Source organism: Crotalus tigris, unplaced genomic scaffold, assembly GCF_016545835.1.
Source record: "Crotalus tigris isolate CLP2741 ecotype Arizona unplaced genomic scaffold, ASM1654583v1 scf7180000024337.5909745, whole genome shotgun sequence".
In the NCBI taxonomy this organism is placed as follows: domain Eukaryota; kingdom Metazoa; phylum Chordata; class Lepidosauria; order Squamata; family Viperidae; genus Crotalus; species Crotalus tigris.
This window is the reverse complement of record NW_024100507.1, coordinates 4,833,264-4,849,754: the sequence shown is the minus strand read 5'-3', so window position 1 is coordinate 4,849,754 and position 16,491 is coordinate 4,833,264. Positions and strand designations below refer to the sequence as shown.

General features: G+C 36.1%; 2 protein-coding genes across 7 annotated transcripts in view; one reads left to right on the top strand and one right to left on the bottom strand.

Moving 5' to 3' along the window:
• Window positions 1-1,725, bottom strand: part of MRS2 (magnesium transporter MRS2) — a 37,634-nt gene extending 35,909 nt beyond the window's left edge. The window contains exon 1 of the mRNA XM_039325452.1: window positions 1,361-1,725. The gene's annotated coding sequence lies outside the window, so the exon portion shown is untranslated. The remainder of the gene's footprint in view (window positions 1-1,360) is intronic.
• Window positions 1-16,491, top strand: part of DCDC2 (doublecortin domain containing 2) — a 43,989-nt gene that overhangs the window by 5,341 nt on the left and 22,157 nt on the right. For 5 of the 6 annotated variants that reach the window (XM_039325446.1, XM_039325448.1, XM_039325445.1 and 2 more), the window contains 3 exons: window positions 4,940-4,954; window positions 14,824-14,900; window positions 15,265-15,396. In XM_039325446.1, coding sequence (XP_039181380.1) covers window positions 4,940-4,954; window positions 14,824-14,900; window positions 15,265-15,396 — 224 coding nt within the window. The remainder of the gene's footprint in view (window positions 1-4,939; window positions 4,955-14,823; window positions 14,901-15,264; window positions 15,397-16,491) is intronic. The other variant, XM_039325449.1, reaches the window with a different exon arrangement.

The following is a 16,491-nucleotide window of genomic DNA, read 5'->3' as shown; positions in this document are numbered from 1 at the left end:
TGGATTATTTAGATACTTTTTTCTTTAGAATTCTTTCCATGATTATTGCCTCAGTTGTAGCACTGATAAATTTTGAAGATGAGCACTTAAATAATACTAATATTTTTGCCTCTTACCAGTTGTCATAACTTGGGGTTAAAAAGTCATTGTGATTGAATCTAACTGATTTATAATTGAGAATTGTTTTTAATTTTTAAATGGACATTTTAAATAGGATTTAAAGTGGTTTACCTATAGAATTTTATTCATCATAGGCACAGCTAAATTCCTTCAGTATTTAGAAACATATGCTTTGCAAGCTTTTAAAGGAATGGTATGATTTCTGAAATGCGTTAACTCAATTATAAGATAATTTATCCTCTTTGTAATAGATCTACAGATACACAATTTAGCACCAGATTAGATAATTTCTGTCTTTGCAAATAAAAGCTTCTGTTGGTGATAGAAGAACATGGCATTTTTGGATCTTGTTCATTACTTGAGTTAAAAATTTAAATAGGATTCCCCAAAAGGTCTTGAGATATATTGTAGGAAATACCATCAAGTCTGGAGATTAATTCAATTTCAGTTTCTGTATTGCTTCTTTGATTTCATCTTCTGTTATTAATTAAATAAGGTTTCCTCTTGCTGCTCTGTGAATTTTATGAATAGCATTGAATCTAAATACTCATCAGTAATTAGATGTCTATTTACTAAGTAATCTCAAGCAATCATTAACAAATTGCCTGCCCCAACATCTCTTTCAGCTTGTCTTCAAATAGTGTCTTTGCCACATTTCAGTTCTTAAATGGATACAACTTCTGCAACTATTTACCACATTAGTCAATAGCCAACCATCTATATTTTGAGTTGTCCATAAGCAGTACTTTCATTAACTTGAAAACTGGAAGTACTATATAACCCTTATGATTATCTAATGTCTAATTAGCTGCCTAATTTTGTGACAGGTGTTAAAAAGCTGTTTTCTTTATTTTGAATACATTTTGGATAATTTCCAAAGCTATATCATGTTAGCTACCTTTTTCTCAGCTAAGATTTCCCAAAGGATGTATCTTTCTTAGGGAAACTAACGTGCCCGCTCCATGTTTATCACAGTTGCTATTTTTGTGCACCTTTTCTCTACTGGGACAATTTTTTTTCTTTTTTTTTTTTTTTGCTTCTTGAAAATTTTTATTTTTTAAAACATACAATCATTTATAAAAATACAATAAAATTTTAAAATAGAGAACCCCCCCCTTTCCCTCCCTCCCACCCCCACCCCCCCTCCCTTCACTTTCCAGAGCAGAATACAGGGTTAAAAAAAAAAAAAGAAAATTATAATAACTTTTTCACTTAACAATAGTGTATATTTGCAACTTACTGAGAGAGGGGAGGATTTTGGAAGTACTTGAGCTTCAAATTATTACTTTTATAAATGTGTGCCTGGTAACCATCATGATCATTCATTCAGCAACCATTTGAAGTTAGAATAGTGCTGAATGAATGGTATTTATGACTAATTCTCAAACGTTATGCCCCCTCCATGCTCACATGATCAGAATTTTAACCCTTGGCAGCCTGCCCACATAAGATCTCAGAGGTGCTGTAACTTTCCCCATCTGCCTATCTTCTCCCCATCTTTGCTGTTTTGACTGCCTTACATTCTGCTCTGAAAACACCCATCCCACTATGCCCTCTGTTGCCCCCATCATTCCCAGACAGATATTTTCTGTCTTCTTTTCCCTGATGCTGCCGAGGTACACCTGGGGCTCAGAAATGGCCAAACAACAGGTCATTAACTTCTATAAAGCTATCTTTGTAATCTTTTCACTGGTGTTGTGCTGTTCTTCAGGTTTGCTCAGAGAGAAGATAAAAAGTCTATCTAAATAATGAGCTAGTTCCTTTAGTACTCATAAGGCAATTCATTTTGTCCTGTAGATTTAAACTCATTTGCAGTAAATATATATTCTTTGACTGGGTTTCTATCAATCTCATCTTCTTTCTGCCTCATGGAACAGATGCTCTCTTCTTAGAGAAGACTGAATCAAAATAAATGTTGAATAGTTCCTTCTTTTTTATCTGTTAGCAATTTTTCATTTTCCCTGAGCATTTATGTACTGATTTTTTCCCCCCTCTTCCTTTTGTTCTGAACATAGCTAAAAAAATCCTTTTGGATTTCTTTTGTATTCTTTGCAAATCTCAGTTTAAATTGGTTGTAACTCTTCTGATACATTTCTACAATTCTTAACGATCTGTACGTAATCTTCCTCTTTTCATCTCATATAGGTATCTTTTTTATAAAAAAAAATATTTCAGGGCTCCAATAAATCTTTTGTGCAGTTACTTTGGCTGCCTCTACTGTCCTACATTCTTTTCCTCATTAGGATATTTCCAGCTGTGTTTTTAATATCTCCTTAGAAACTCTCACCAATCTTGAGTTCCTTTTCCAATTAGCTGCTCTTGCCATGGAATCCTATTTATCATTGCTTGAATTTGTTGAAATATGCTTTTTTTTGAAACTGAAATATGTGTTCAATTACATTCAGCTTTGGTTTCCTTAAAATCAGGAATTCCAGCATTATATGACTGCTTTCCTTTGAGCCTTCTGGTATTCTTGCTTTCTTCTTTAACAGTGAAAATATTCTCTTTTGGTTATCATCAAGTCAGGAATAGCTCTTCTTTATCCCCTGAAAGAAAAGCCATCAGTAAGAAAAGTAGGCAATTCTGCAGAATATTTAGCAGAGTTTAGCTTCTAGTAGTTATCATGAAGCTTCCCATCACTACTACTTCATGTCTCTTGGAAACATCTGCAATAATTGTTGTTGTACCAATTGTTTTGTTTTGGATTATAATCTTCTCAGAGGATAATTGTTAATAACAGCCTGACTATAAATATAAAGACTGTAAATATATGTCATTCCACATGTACAAAAAAAGTTGCTGCCCGGAATCTTATGGGAACCTCTTGTTTTGTAAGATGCCAGAACAACAATTTTCTTTTTGTAAGACAATTTTTTTTTAAAAAAATGACATTCAAAATAATTGTTGTTTCATGAACGCTTTGTGCTCTTTTAAAAAAATGCATCTTTTGAGCAGCACTGTAAATAATAAACAAGAAAATATTGTAATCTTACAGGAGAGGGAGAAAAAAAACACTTAATTTTTATATGATTTGAATAATCCAGCTCTTAACTACTGCATGTTTTTTAAAATGTAGCTCGGTAAGTTGTTTGGTAGTTAGTATCTTGGTAACCTAATGAGCACTGCAAGACATACACTGTTATTCTTTTGAAGTGAATACCTTGAGGATTCAATGTACTGTAATATTGACCAGAATGCCTGTGAAAACAAAAATGTTATTTTTAATTTACATGCGTACTGATAATTGTAATTGTGTCTGAAGAAATGATTCCAACCTTCAATAAAATTGCATAAGCTGATTTATTAATGTACAGTACATTTAGAAACTCATAGTAATTTCAACATGTAAAGTACATCTCATTATGGTGGACATGTCTGTATATTTATTTATTTAGAAAATTTATATGGCTGTCCAACTCACAGTGACTTTTGGTAGTTTACAGAAATAAAACCCCAATATAAAACTCAATAAAGCAACCTAGAACTAAGAAAAAATTTCCTGACAGTTAGAACAATTAACCAGTGTAACAACTTGCCTTCAGAAGTTGTGGGTACTCTAACACTGGAAGTTTTTAAGAAGAGATTGGACAACCATTTGTCTGAAATGATATAGGATTTCCTGCCTGAACAGGGTATTGGACCTATTCTATTCTATTCTGTTCTGTTCTGTTCTGTTCTAGTCTAGTCTAGTCTAGTTTAGTCTAGTCTAGTCTAGTCTAGTCTAGTCTAGTCTAGTCTTTCTATTTCTATTTCTATATTTCTATTTCTAAATCCCCGTCCCTTTGGTAACAAAAAATCCAACCATTTGATGAGCTCCATATCATCTTGGGATCCTTAGGCACATTGGCAAAACCATGTCTTCAGCTTGCCTTTCGAAAGAGAGTCAAAGTGGGAACCAATCTTATTTATGCAGTGGTGATATTCCACAAGGAGGAAGCCACATGAAGAAAGACCTTCTTCTTGGTCCCATCAGATGACCCTCATTTAAGAGAAGGGATCCAATATATATCCCTACATCTTTGTTCTAATGGGTTGAATAGATATAACTGGGAAAAGATGGTCCCTTTGAATAACCTGACTCCAGATCAGGGATTTAAAGATAACAACCAACACCTTGAATTGAACCTGGAAGCAAACTGACAGCCAATGCAGAATAGAAGTATCCAACTCTTGAAGCAGAAGCTTGAATCTTGTCTCAGAACAGGCATATGCTATATATGTTATATGTGGCATATTGCAAAGTTATGACCAAGGTGCTAAATATATCATTTTGATTTTTACAATCTTGGTTAATTAACATCACATTATGATACCATAATCAAAAGAGCTGAAAAATATTATAATATTAATACTGTTAATTTAACATTTAATTTAACATTTAAAATTTAACATTTTCAGGCCATATTTTATAAACGGAGTTTACTTTACACTTCTGTTTGTACCCTATTGATTGGATAGTTATGGAAGGTATTTATTACACATAACAAAATCATTGAGGAAGTTACACTTTTTGCACCTTATTGATTGACTCAGAGCCTTAATGAAAGCCCCAAATGCTAAAGGCTGAGGCCTGAGAACGTGAGAGTAATAATTAATAACATTATTTAATTTTATTAATTGTTCTTTAAAATAAAAAATAATTTTCATTTCTGAGCAATGTATATCTTGTTCATTAATATTGAAATGACGGCATCAAGAAAACGTTGTTAATAAACATGATATTGGATGAACTGCATAACACTTTATATACTATATGTGGTGTATTGCAAAGTTATGACCTAGATGCTAAACGTGTTTTTTTTTTTTTTTGTGCCAACAGTTATCTCTGGAAGATGTAAGTGTCTAACCTGGATATTTATATGTTTAGTATTAAAATATTGCCCAAATATTTGACAGTCTGTACGGCTGCATGTAAAGTATCCAACTCTTGAAGCAGATAGTAGATTGTAAATATCTTTAATAAAATCAGGATGAATGTCATCACATGTCACTATGAATAATGTCTGAATATATGTACATAAATTGAGAATTGTTAATGTATATAATGACTTTCCTACATCCAATCAGTGATGTAGGATTTTGTATGCATAGTCCCTAGGAACTGCTTTTTCATTGGGAAACTGATTTTAGACCTTTCTTTTGCCCTGCACTCCTCTTAAAATTTCACTTTGCAGTTGTAGACAGTTAATCACAGCTACTGTAGAATTTCAGAATTCCAGCATGCCATGGATACCTCCATATCATTCAAGGCAATATAGATGTGTGCAATACAGTATATTCCTATATCTTTTTATTTGAAGGGTTTTTAAAGTATTTTCTATTTATTGGCATTTATTTTGGGTCTGCTGAGCTCATACTGGGAAACTGTGTTCCTTTTTGGTTTTACTGTAGTTTTTCAAACTGAGGTCTGGTGAAAAATAATAGTTCTTTTCCCACAGTATTATGCAAAATATTTAATATTCTTGCAGTATTTTTTTTTCTTAATCACTACTGCCCATGAGAAATGAAGAAGAACCCTGGCATGAATTGTTTAAACTGTACAGGTAGTCTGCGTTTAGTGATCATTGTTGAAACTGGTAACTTGGTCATTAAGTGAAGTGCTCACTAAGTGAAACCATGACTGTGTTAAAGATCTTACTTCACAGTACTTACTTCACTTTACAGACCTGTGAAGGTTGTAAATGTGAGACTTGGTCACAAAGTTTCTTTTCTGTCACAATCATAACTGCAAATGGTTGCAGTGTGAGACAGTCACTAATTGAGGATTACCTGTAGCTTTATTTACTGTTTCTGGCAAGGAAGTTAAGGTCAAAATTTAAAATAAAATATTGAATCAAGCAAACACTTTTTAAAATGAATATGTCATTTTTGAAATGGCAGATTGTCTGAAAGGTCATTTACTTTGTTAAACCAACTTGGTTAGCGTCTTGGTGGAAATTTACCAGGAAATACTATGGTTATAGCCACATTTGGAACTAAAATAAGCAGAAACCATTAGCAAACTATTTCCACATTGTGGTTTGGTAAACTGCTTGCAGGTGTCCATGAAGTCACCAGAAATTGAACTACACTAGAAAGAGAACTTACTTTTTCTATTGTATCTCAGATATTGGAAAAACATTCCATATTACTTTTGGGGCTAAAGTACTAATTTACCTACAGGTAGTCCTCGACATACAACCATTCGTTCAGCGACTACTCGAAGTTATGATGGGACTGAACAAAGGGATTTAGGACTTGTGTCTAAAGTTATAGCCACTGCAGTATCCATGTGCTCATGTGATCAAAATATGGGCCATGGACATCACCCACACTTACAACTACAGGGGTGCTGCAACTCCAGCCCCTCCCACCTCCCTTTCTGTATGTCCTTTGTGGTACCTATTGCCCTATGCTCTGTTGCCCCAGCTCACCTTTACTGTTTTTGTGTTCCCATTACTAATGAGACATGCCTGGCATGGCTGCTGGGCCAGTCCAGGACTGGCTTTGCATTGTAAAGAAGAAAAAAGAAGATGTTTTTGCCTCCCCCCCCTCTCTTTTTCTCAATGAAAGCCAGTCCTAGACCCACCCAGCAGCTCTTTGCAAAGGGACCTGTTGGCATGGTGCAGTCGGGGATTGCTTTCAGGTTTTCACCCCTTTTTCACAGCATGAAGCCAGCCCCCAGTCTGGCTCAGCAGCCAGGCCCAGCAGGCTTTGTCAGCTCTGGGATAGCAAGAAGGAAGTGAATGTCATCTGGGGTAGCAGAGGACAAGACAGCAGAGTCTTGAAGTGCCGGGTGATGTAATGAAATATGAGCATGACTTTGCGGGATGGTGGGAAGAGATACTGCCTAGGAAACAATCTTGAAGAGGCAGGACCCCAATAGATTAACAGCGAGAGAGAGAAACTTACGAAGGACCTGCCGTAATTGTTTAGGCAATTACAGTAAAATGATGACGAGGGGTTTATACCTTCAGACTTGCAAGATTCTGTTAATGTAGCTTCACAATAAAGTAGAATTAGTTCATCTATTCGTGTTTCTTATATGGTTTACTTGGGCGGGCCGACAGGTAGTAAGTGTGACTTGGACTAAGCTGTGGTGACTGAGGTTTCCCAGACTATGGAAAGCAGCTCCAGAGCTATCCGGTTCTGGGGCTGCTTGCCATCCTGCATGTAGGGTGAAGGGCAGCTCAGAGGGCAAAGATGAGGAAAAGGTAGGAATGGCTTGGATTAAGGCATGTCCTTGGCTAATGACTGGTAAAATTTGCTGAACAATGGCAATAGGGTTTGCTGGGATTGCAGTTGCTAAGCAATGTGGTCACCATGAAGAAAACCAATCCTCCCCCAAATTTTCAGGGCACGCTACTCTATACAAATTGTAAGCAAACCCCACACTCATGATGATGTTATCTACTTGTGTAATGCAAAGAAACAATAATGAGCCGAGGTGGCACAGCAGTTAGAGTGCAGTACTGCAGGCCACTTTAGCTGACTGTGTTCAGCAGGTCAGCGATTCAAATCTCACCGGCTCAAGGTTGACTCAGCCTTCCATCCTTCCAGGGGAGGTAAAATGAGGACCCAGATTGTTGGGGGCAATGTAAATATATATACGTTGCTTACGGGAGTACACCGCTTAGAGAATGCTTGCACTTAAAGCGGTATATAAGTCTCATAAATAAATAAATAAATAAAATCAATTCAGAGAGCATCAAGAATTCCAGATTAAAAAAAAATAAAACATATCTAAATCTAATTGACAGCAACACTGTTATTCATTTCTCTCCATACCTTATTCTTGGAATCTATCTTTGCTCCCATCATGTCTATCTATGACTTTGTAAAATGCTTTTTATTTTTTAGACTTTATATCTGTCTCTTTGAGAAGCTCATCAGCTCTCTCCAATCACAACTTTCTTGGTTTTTTTCCTCTTCCTCTCAAACCATTCAGTCATTTTGTGTGTACAATATATAACATATTATAATATGATATGATATAAGTATTGAAATGCAATCATGATTTATTCTCTCTGTAAAACCAAACTCAATTTATTTTTTTTGTAATGGTCATATAACCATTCAGTCAAACATTCATTTAGTACACATCTATTCTTAACCCTACTGCTTCATTGTTGACCATATTGCTTCATTTTTGATCCTATTCAATTTTTAATACTCCAGTTAATTGTAATTATGTAATTTCCCCCACTCCTTATTTTTGATGGAACCTACTTAGAAATGACAGTCATCTTGAACAGAGAATGTCAGAGTTGTTTAATCTTCTCCCTATCACCCATTTGTTTACTGAGTATCTTATAGTTTCTGCTTCAACCTCACTGAAGGAAAGACACTCAAATGTGTGGGATAGGAATGAAATTTAGATCAGGCAAATGATTAACAAGACTAAAGAATTCCTTTCTTTTCCCATGTTACCAGTTTTCCCCTTAATATTTCACTTTTGTGCAAGCTTTTCATTAATGGAGAAAGAGCGAATTGCACAAAAAATGCAACTATTTATGCTTGTTCATAAATAACCTATGCTGACTGTAAATGATCTAACAATATAAAATTAAATTTTGCTAGAGAACAGTACCAGAATGCACTGTTGGCTCACTGGACTTATCATATGGATTCCTTCTTGTGCTTAGGAATGCTGATTCTCAGGAAAGATACATATAGGTAGGCAGGCAGACAGATAAGATATATGAGTAGTTACTCTGTCTGTGTATGTACTTATGCGTTCAGTATAAGAATTTGTTACAATACTGTATAGTAACGAGAAATCTGGCTTTGAGGCCCATGTTCTTTCATGTCTGCTCCTTGAAATAAATTTCCCAATTTATCTATGATTTGTATGTAAATTATAATTATTTTGGCTCCCTTATTATATTTTTGCCATTTGGTTTAATAATTTTTGTAGTAAAAATAAAACTTGTCTTTAAGAGTAATAATTACTTCAATTGCAATGGGAGGAAAATTGTATGAAATTAAATGTTTCAAATACACTGTTTTGAACAATCAGTGCCCATTTTCTATCTGTCTGTCTGTCTGTCTGTCTGTCTGTCTGTCTGTCTCTCTCTCTCTCTCTCTCTCTCTCTATATATATATATATATATATATCTATTATCTATCAATATCTGTCTATCTATCTATCTATCTATCTATCTATCTATCTATCTATCTATCTATCTATCTATCTATCTATCTATCTATCTATCTATCTATCTATTGACATACATTTTGCTTTCAAAACAAAATTAAAGCTGGGATACCCAGAAGATAAATTCATTTTTTTGTGTTCTAGAATCACAAAATAGATATAACCTGTCTCACACGTGAACATAACAGAATAACAAAGTTGGAATGGATCTTGGAGGCCTTTTAATCCAAACCCCTCCTCAAACAGGAGACTCTGTACAAATGGCTGTCCAATCTCTTAAAAACCTCCAGTGATGGAGCACTCAGAACTTCTGAAGGCAAACTGTTCCACTTATTAATTGTTCTGGCTGTCAGAAAAATTCTCTTTATTTCTGTATTGGATCTCTTCTTGATAAGTTTCCATACATTGCTTCTTGCCTTGCGTTCAGGTACTTTGGAGAATAGGTTGACTCCCTCTTCTTAGTGGCAGCCTCTCAAATATTGGAACACTGCTATCATGCCACTCCTAGTCCTTACTCTTCTTTAGACTAGAACATACCCAATTCCAGCAACCGTCTCCAGTCTCCTAATCATCTTTGTTGCTCTTCTCTGCACTCTTTCTAGATTCTCTTTTTATATCGTGGTGATCAAAACGGAATGAAATATTCCAAGTGTGGGCTTACATCACACTACATGCTACATTTTGAACGAAAACACTTGAATTATAAAACATGTTTTGAGTTTTAGTACATTTTAACGTATTCCATTTGGTATCTAAATGTTGAATAAATAATTTTTGAGGAATGGAATGAGGTATAGGCTGTCCAATGGACTTTACAAATCAGCATAACTTTGCAAATCTCAAATGCCCCAGTCATACCATATACTCCCGTAGGATTGCCTTATTTTAGAACATGTTGTTTTCTAGAAAGGCTAAGGCAGTCTGAAGTATTATTGATTTATTATTAGAGACTTGTCTAAAAAGAGATTTCTGCAATATTTATATTTGTGATACAGAATTTTCCAGAAGTATTTAAAGATTTGTGTATGTGTCTCTGTGTGTGCGCGTGCATGGGCGTGCACGTGCTCGCACACTTTTGAGTCAGTATTGACTCCTGGCGACTACCTGGACAATTTTTTTTTTCAGTTTTCTTGGCTAGGTTTTGGAAGCGTTTGTCATTGACTTTTAATTTCTAGGGCTGAGGGAAACAAAAATGTTGGGACAGGACGAACACTAAGTATGATTTTATCCCAATTAATTTAAACATTATTTACATTAATTAAATTCAGTTAATATGAGTACAGTATTTCTTGTATACTTATTCTATTATCATGTGTTTATTCTGTTATATTAAAATAATAAATTGAGAGCAGTTTTTGAAAGGACTCTAGGGAAATTTCACATTTAAGGCTCTTGTGGGTACTGTTGATGTATGTGTAGCTTAGACAACTGTCTTCTATAATATGTTGCCTTGTTGAGACACTTTGTTAGGTTTCATCAGCATGCAGAGAATATAATTGCACACTCCTGGGAATATTTTGAGTGGGTTGTTATAGTATAGCTCTTCAATATATAGGACAAAGATTTTTTAAAGAGTCATAAAAATGCAGAGTATATAGAAAAGTGTGGTGGAATCTCCAGCTAGACTGAAGGGAGGTGTTAAGAGGGGCCAAGCTTAGAGTCCTTGCAGTGCAGGAAGCAGCACAGGCCTGACTTTCCCCAGAATCCCTGAAGCCTTATCTGACCATTCCCAAGGGAATGCAGTCAGTCCGATGAGATTCTTGTAACATAGGTGACTAACATTAAAGCTTCTGCTTGAGACTAATCACGAGTGGTTCTGGTTGCTTGCGCCTGACAATAAGTGTGATTTTAAAGTAGTGGTACATTTCAACTTTGTCAACTAAGTTTTTAAATGGTTTTTAGAATAAGTGGGCAGTTTGAATCTCTTATAATTGTACATATTGGTTACTGAATATCTCCAAAGGCCTCTCAGCATTGGATTTTTGAAAGGATTGAAATTGGAAGCATATTTAATGAAAAAAATTGTTTTTAGAATACGCATGTAAAAATGCTGATGCTATATGGGTTTTACCTTTTGTTTCTAGTAATTAGTACCCAAAAAGATTTTAACTAGGTTGAGTTGAATTATGGATAGCTATCAAATGGGAGAATATCTTCAAAGAAAGAAAACATGTTATATGATTTCCTATATATTCTCAAATGCTTATTTTATTCATTCATGAATGTGTTTAAAGAACATAATTTTATAAATTAATAATTAAGAAAAAGATGAAAACAATTCATATTTATATAGACATCTAAATATATAATCCTGAATAATATAGCACAATTTGTATGATTTTCAGGTTTACGTTCTGCACAAAATCTTGGTTCCAAATAAGGAACCTATATCAAAACCCAATCAATTTCAACCAATTAAGCTACAAATTGGAAATTACTATGCTTCAAAGCAGAAGCAGCATGAAAGAAAAAATTGATTTATTTCAACAATAACAAAGCTAAAAAGCTATTATGTCAATATAAAAATCAGAAAAAAAAATTCAAAACCCATTGGATTTCAGAATTCTGGAAAACTTAAGCACTGCTTTGTGGCAGTTCGCTCCTAATTATTACTGTACAATAGAGGAAGAAAAGCATGGACAGGCAGTTCTTGGTTAATGATAGAAATTGGGACACAGATTTCTGCCACTAAGTCATGGGGCCATAAAGTGTGATGAGCTGAGGTGGCGCAGCAGTTAGAGTGCAGTACTGCAGGCCACTTTAGCTAACTGTGTTCAGCAGGTCAGCGGTTCAAATCTCACCGGCTCAAGGTTGACTCAGCCTTCCATCCTTCTGGGGTAGGTAAAATGAGGACCCAGATTGTTGGGGGCAATGTAAATATATATATACATTGCTTACTGGTGTACACCGCTTAGAGAGTGCTTGCACTTAAAGCGGTATATAAGTCTCATAAATAAATAATAAATAAATGTGGCAATCATACAATGCAAGATGCAAATTCTTGTTGATGTTGTTAACTGAATCCCATTGGTTGTTAGGTAGGATCCATCCTTATCCAAGCTGGCTTGGTCTCTCCCAGCTCTGAGCCTTGGTAAGGTAAAGGGCTGCCTGCTCTTGAACTCCCTTCACCTCCCTATTTCCCCCACTATCTGACCGTTTGGCCTTCCATCTGCCTGCTGTCCACAACTGCCCTCAACATTAAGGCTGTTGGCATGAAAAAAGGCACTGGTGAGAACAGAGATACTGAATGCTGGAATGCCAAAGGACATCCTGGGCAGAGCACAGAAGAAACCCCGGCTGCACCATCATGAAAGAAGTCCCTGTCTAGTACAGTAGTTGTGTGTTATGCGGTGGGCATAAATGGTGATGGGCAAGGCTGGGTGGTAAGGAAAGTTGACCTCAGTGGAGGGCAGGCAGCCAAAGGGTAGTCATAATTGCAGGTGGGTCTGAGTGGGCTTGAATTTTGTTCATGTGACCATAGGCACGCTGCAACAGCCAGAACTTTGAATGGTTGGTGAACAAATGGATGTTCAGTAGGACTACCTGTATTCTGCTTTTTGTCAGTTTGAATGCAGTATGAAAAGTCTGACATTGCTACTTATCTAGGTAACTTATAACATTATATTTAATCATACTATATAATATAACATATTTAAAATGGGCCTGTGTATGTATAGTATAAAAAAGTACACATACACACGTACAAACATAAACACAAATCTTGTTTAGTAATAGTAGTAAAGTTGGAAGGGACCTTGGAGGTCATCTAGTCCAACCACCTGCTCAGGCAGGAAACCCTACACCATTTCGGACAAATGGCTGTCCAGTCTCTTCTTAAAAACTTCCAGTGTTGGAGCATTTACTGCTTCTGGAGGACGGCTGTTCCACTGATTAATTGTTCTCACTGTCAGGAAGTTTCTCCTTAGTTCTAGGTTGCTTCTCGCCTTGATTAGTTTCCACCCATTGCTTCTTGTCCTGCCTTCAGGTGCTTTGGAAAATAGCTTAATTCCCTCTTCTTTATGGCAGCCCCTGAGATATTGGAATACTGCTATCATGTCCCCCCTTGTCCTTCTCTTCGTTAAACTAGACATACCCAATTCTCGCAACCGTGCCTTATATGTTTTAGCCTCCAGTCCCCTACTCATCTTTGTTGCTCTTCTCTGTACTCTTTCTAGAGTCTCAACATCTTTTTTGCATCGTGGTGACCAAAACTGGATGCAGTATTCCAAGTGTGGCCTTACCAAGGCATTGAAGAGTGGTATTAATACTTCACGTGATCTTGATTCTATCCCTCTGTTAATGCAGCCTAGCACTGTGTTGGCCTTTTTGGTAGCTGCAGCACACTGCTGGCTCATATTTAAGTGATTGTCTACTAGGACTCCGAGGTCCCTCTCACAGTTACTACTATTGAGCATGGTGCCACCTATGCTGTACTTGTGCATTTGGTTTTCTTGCCTAAATGTAGAACCTTGCTTTTTTCACCATTGAATTTCATTTTGTGAGTTAGTGCCCAGTGTTCAAGTCTGTCCAGATCCTTCTGTATCTTAAGCCTGTCTTCTGGAGTGTTGGCTATTCCTGCCAGCTTGGTGTCGTCTGCAAATTTGATGAGTTCCCCATCTATCCGTTCATCCAAATCGTTGATGAAGATGTTGAAGAGTACTGGGCCCAGAACAGAGCCCTGGGGCACCCCACTACACACTTCCCTCCATATAGATTCTCTTACTCCTTCTGGTTCTGTGTCCTGATCGAGTTCTAAAATAACATTGTCATGCAATATCTTTTCCATTTCCTTATATTTTTGTCTGCTTGTCATGGTTACAGTTCCATAATGTTAGTGAAGCATATTCTTTGTATTTAAAATGTAAAACTGGTTCTTGGGTTCAAATAAAACACAGTCTGAAAGCATAGGTGGAAGTTTTCTTTTCAAATCTTGGTGAGTTCCGTATCTGGTAACTCCAATTTCTTATTTTAGGTATAAAGAAAATTTACGAATTAATCTCAGGAATCATGGTGTGTTGAAAGAGCACATTGCAGTTTAATAGTTTAATACATATTGCATCCAAATCAAGCTTCAGCAGCATTTACAACAGATACCATATTTCAACATTTTTGAATATAAGAAACTTTAAAGATAAACATAACCTTTCCCAGTTACTGGCACTAGGTCATAGTGACAAATGAGAGAGATGTCTTTCCGAGCCACTGAGCAAGAACTATGTAAAACAGCTAAGAAATTAGTAGAACTGACAACAGTGGGAGGGCAGCATTTCTGTGATTGCTCATTCCACAACATCCCCTGGCATATTAATAATGGCATTAATTCACTTCTGAAGCTCAAGTCAATTACGTAGCAACAAGAAAAACCAAAGTCTGGATGAGAAAAGCAAAAGAGAAACCTTGCAAATGCATATCTAAAAGGTAACTATAATTACACAGTGGCATGCACTGTATCATTGTTTAATAATGTGCAAAGTCTTTTAAAGTACTGATGGAAAAGTTTTTTTAAAAATAGTTTTAAAACAAATTAATGTAGGATAAATACTTTCCTGGGTGGGGGTGTCTTTCAGGTGAAGCCAGTTACCCACAGCAGAATTAATGTGTCTGCACGCTTTCGAAAACCACTTCAGGAGCCATGCACTGTCTTGTAAGTATTTATTTAAATCATTTATATTCTTATTTTAGCCGGAGAATCTCTCAGTATAATGTACAGATCAATGAAAAGAGTTCCTGCCCTGCAGCTTACAGCCTAAAAAACATAATAAAAAAGGAAAAGGTCGTAGAGTATAAAAAAGAAATAAAGATTATTCATGTGACGGTTCTTAACGTTATAAAGATGTAAGTAGAATGCTTTTTTCTTTCCTTCACCTGGTGAAATGACCATTAGATGGCCACTGGTGGTGTGACCAAGTCTGAAAAAATTGACATATAAGCCAGCATTGCTTGTTTTCTAATAAGCATGTTTATTGCTGAATATTCAGCTAATTGTTATTTTTCTATAATTTTTTTAGCCTGGTTGCTAATGGTGATCTTGTAAGCCCAGCAGTGCGTCTTTTCATCCCAAGAAAAGCACTAAATCAGTGGGATCGGGTTCTTGAAATGGTTACTGAAAAAGTTACACTCAGAAGTGGAGCTGTACATAGGTAAGATAAAATTGTCTATCACAGATACTATTGTACTTTCTGATGCCTTCCTTTGAACTACAACTCAGCAGGTACAGCTTCTAATGTGAATGTGCTGTAGAATTTTATATTTCCAACAGATTCTTTGTCACCTTTGTTACTTGATAGTAATAAGTTCATGAAGCTTCTGTATGTGCATTTTCAGTATTCATTTGTTTGACAGTTGTTGCTGTCAAGAGAAAATCCACAGGCTTTGGGGACATTAAGTATTTTCTGATTACAAAGGAGTGGTTGATGCTAAACATATTGCAGAAGTAAGTTTTGGTAGAGATAATATTATGAAAGTACGTCTTTACATTGGAATGGGACAACTCAAGGCGGCCGACTTGTTCCGGCCTACTCACTGTTGGGACAAGTCAACACGAGATAACTTAAGTAGACTTCAGCTTACCCCAGCCTTGAGGTCTTCTGCCTTGAGAAGGTTCAAATCTAAAGCAAGACAAGGCCTGCTGCAATTCACATCTCTCTCTCTCTTGAGTTATCCCCCATTGAATTGTCCTGTGGTGAATTGGCTGTGGTGAATTGTCCCACTGTGAGTTGGACGGGGCAAGTCAACCATGATGAGATAGCTGTGGCGAGTTGTCCTACACCCTTCTTGCATTACCAACATTTATGGTGTTAGGGAGAAATCCAGATAGCATGCATATTATTAAGATCTATATAAGAAAGAAAGGCCCAGAAAGTGAAAGGAAATGTTTTATTTAGATATCTGTCAATAGTTTCTTTGCTTTAATTGTTTCTTTGTTATTTTCAGAAATGTGTGTTGATTCAGTAAAGGTATTATCTAAATTAAGCAATAACTGGTTTTGACCATAATTTGACATGTTATCCCCTTATGGCTGAAAGGGGCAGGGGTCAAAATCTTAGTTATAGTCAAAAGAGATTTTCCTTATTCTCTGAGCATCTACTTTAGAACTGAGTTTTTCTAAAGTCAAGTAGAAACTCATTGCTTTCGTGGATGTTATGATCAGGCATAGAATCAACTGATGCTGATCAGAAAGCTGTTTCATTGGTGCTGGAGATAATATACAAGAACCTAAGTTTTAGATCTTCAGT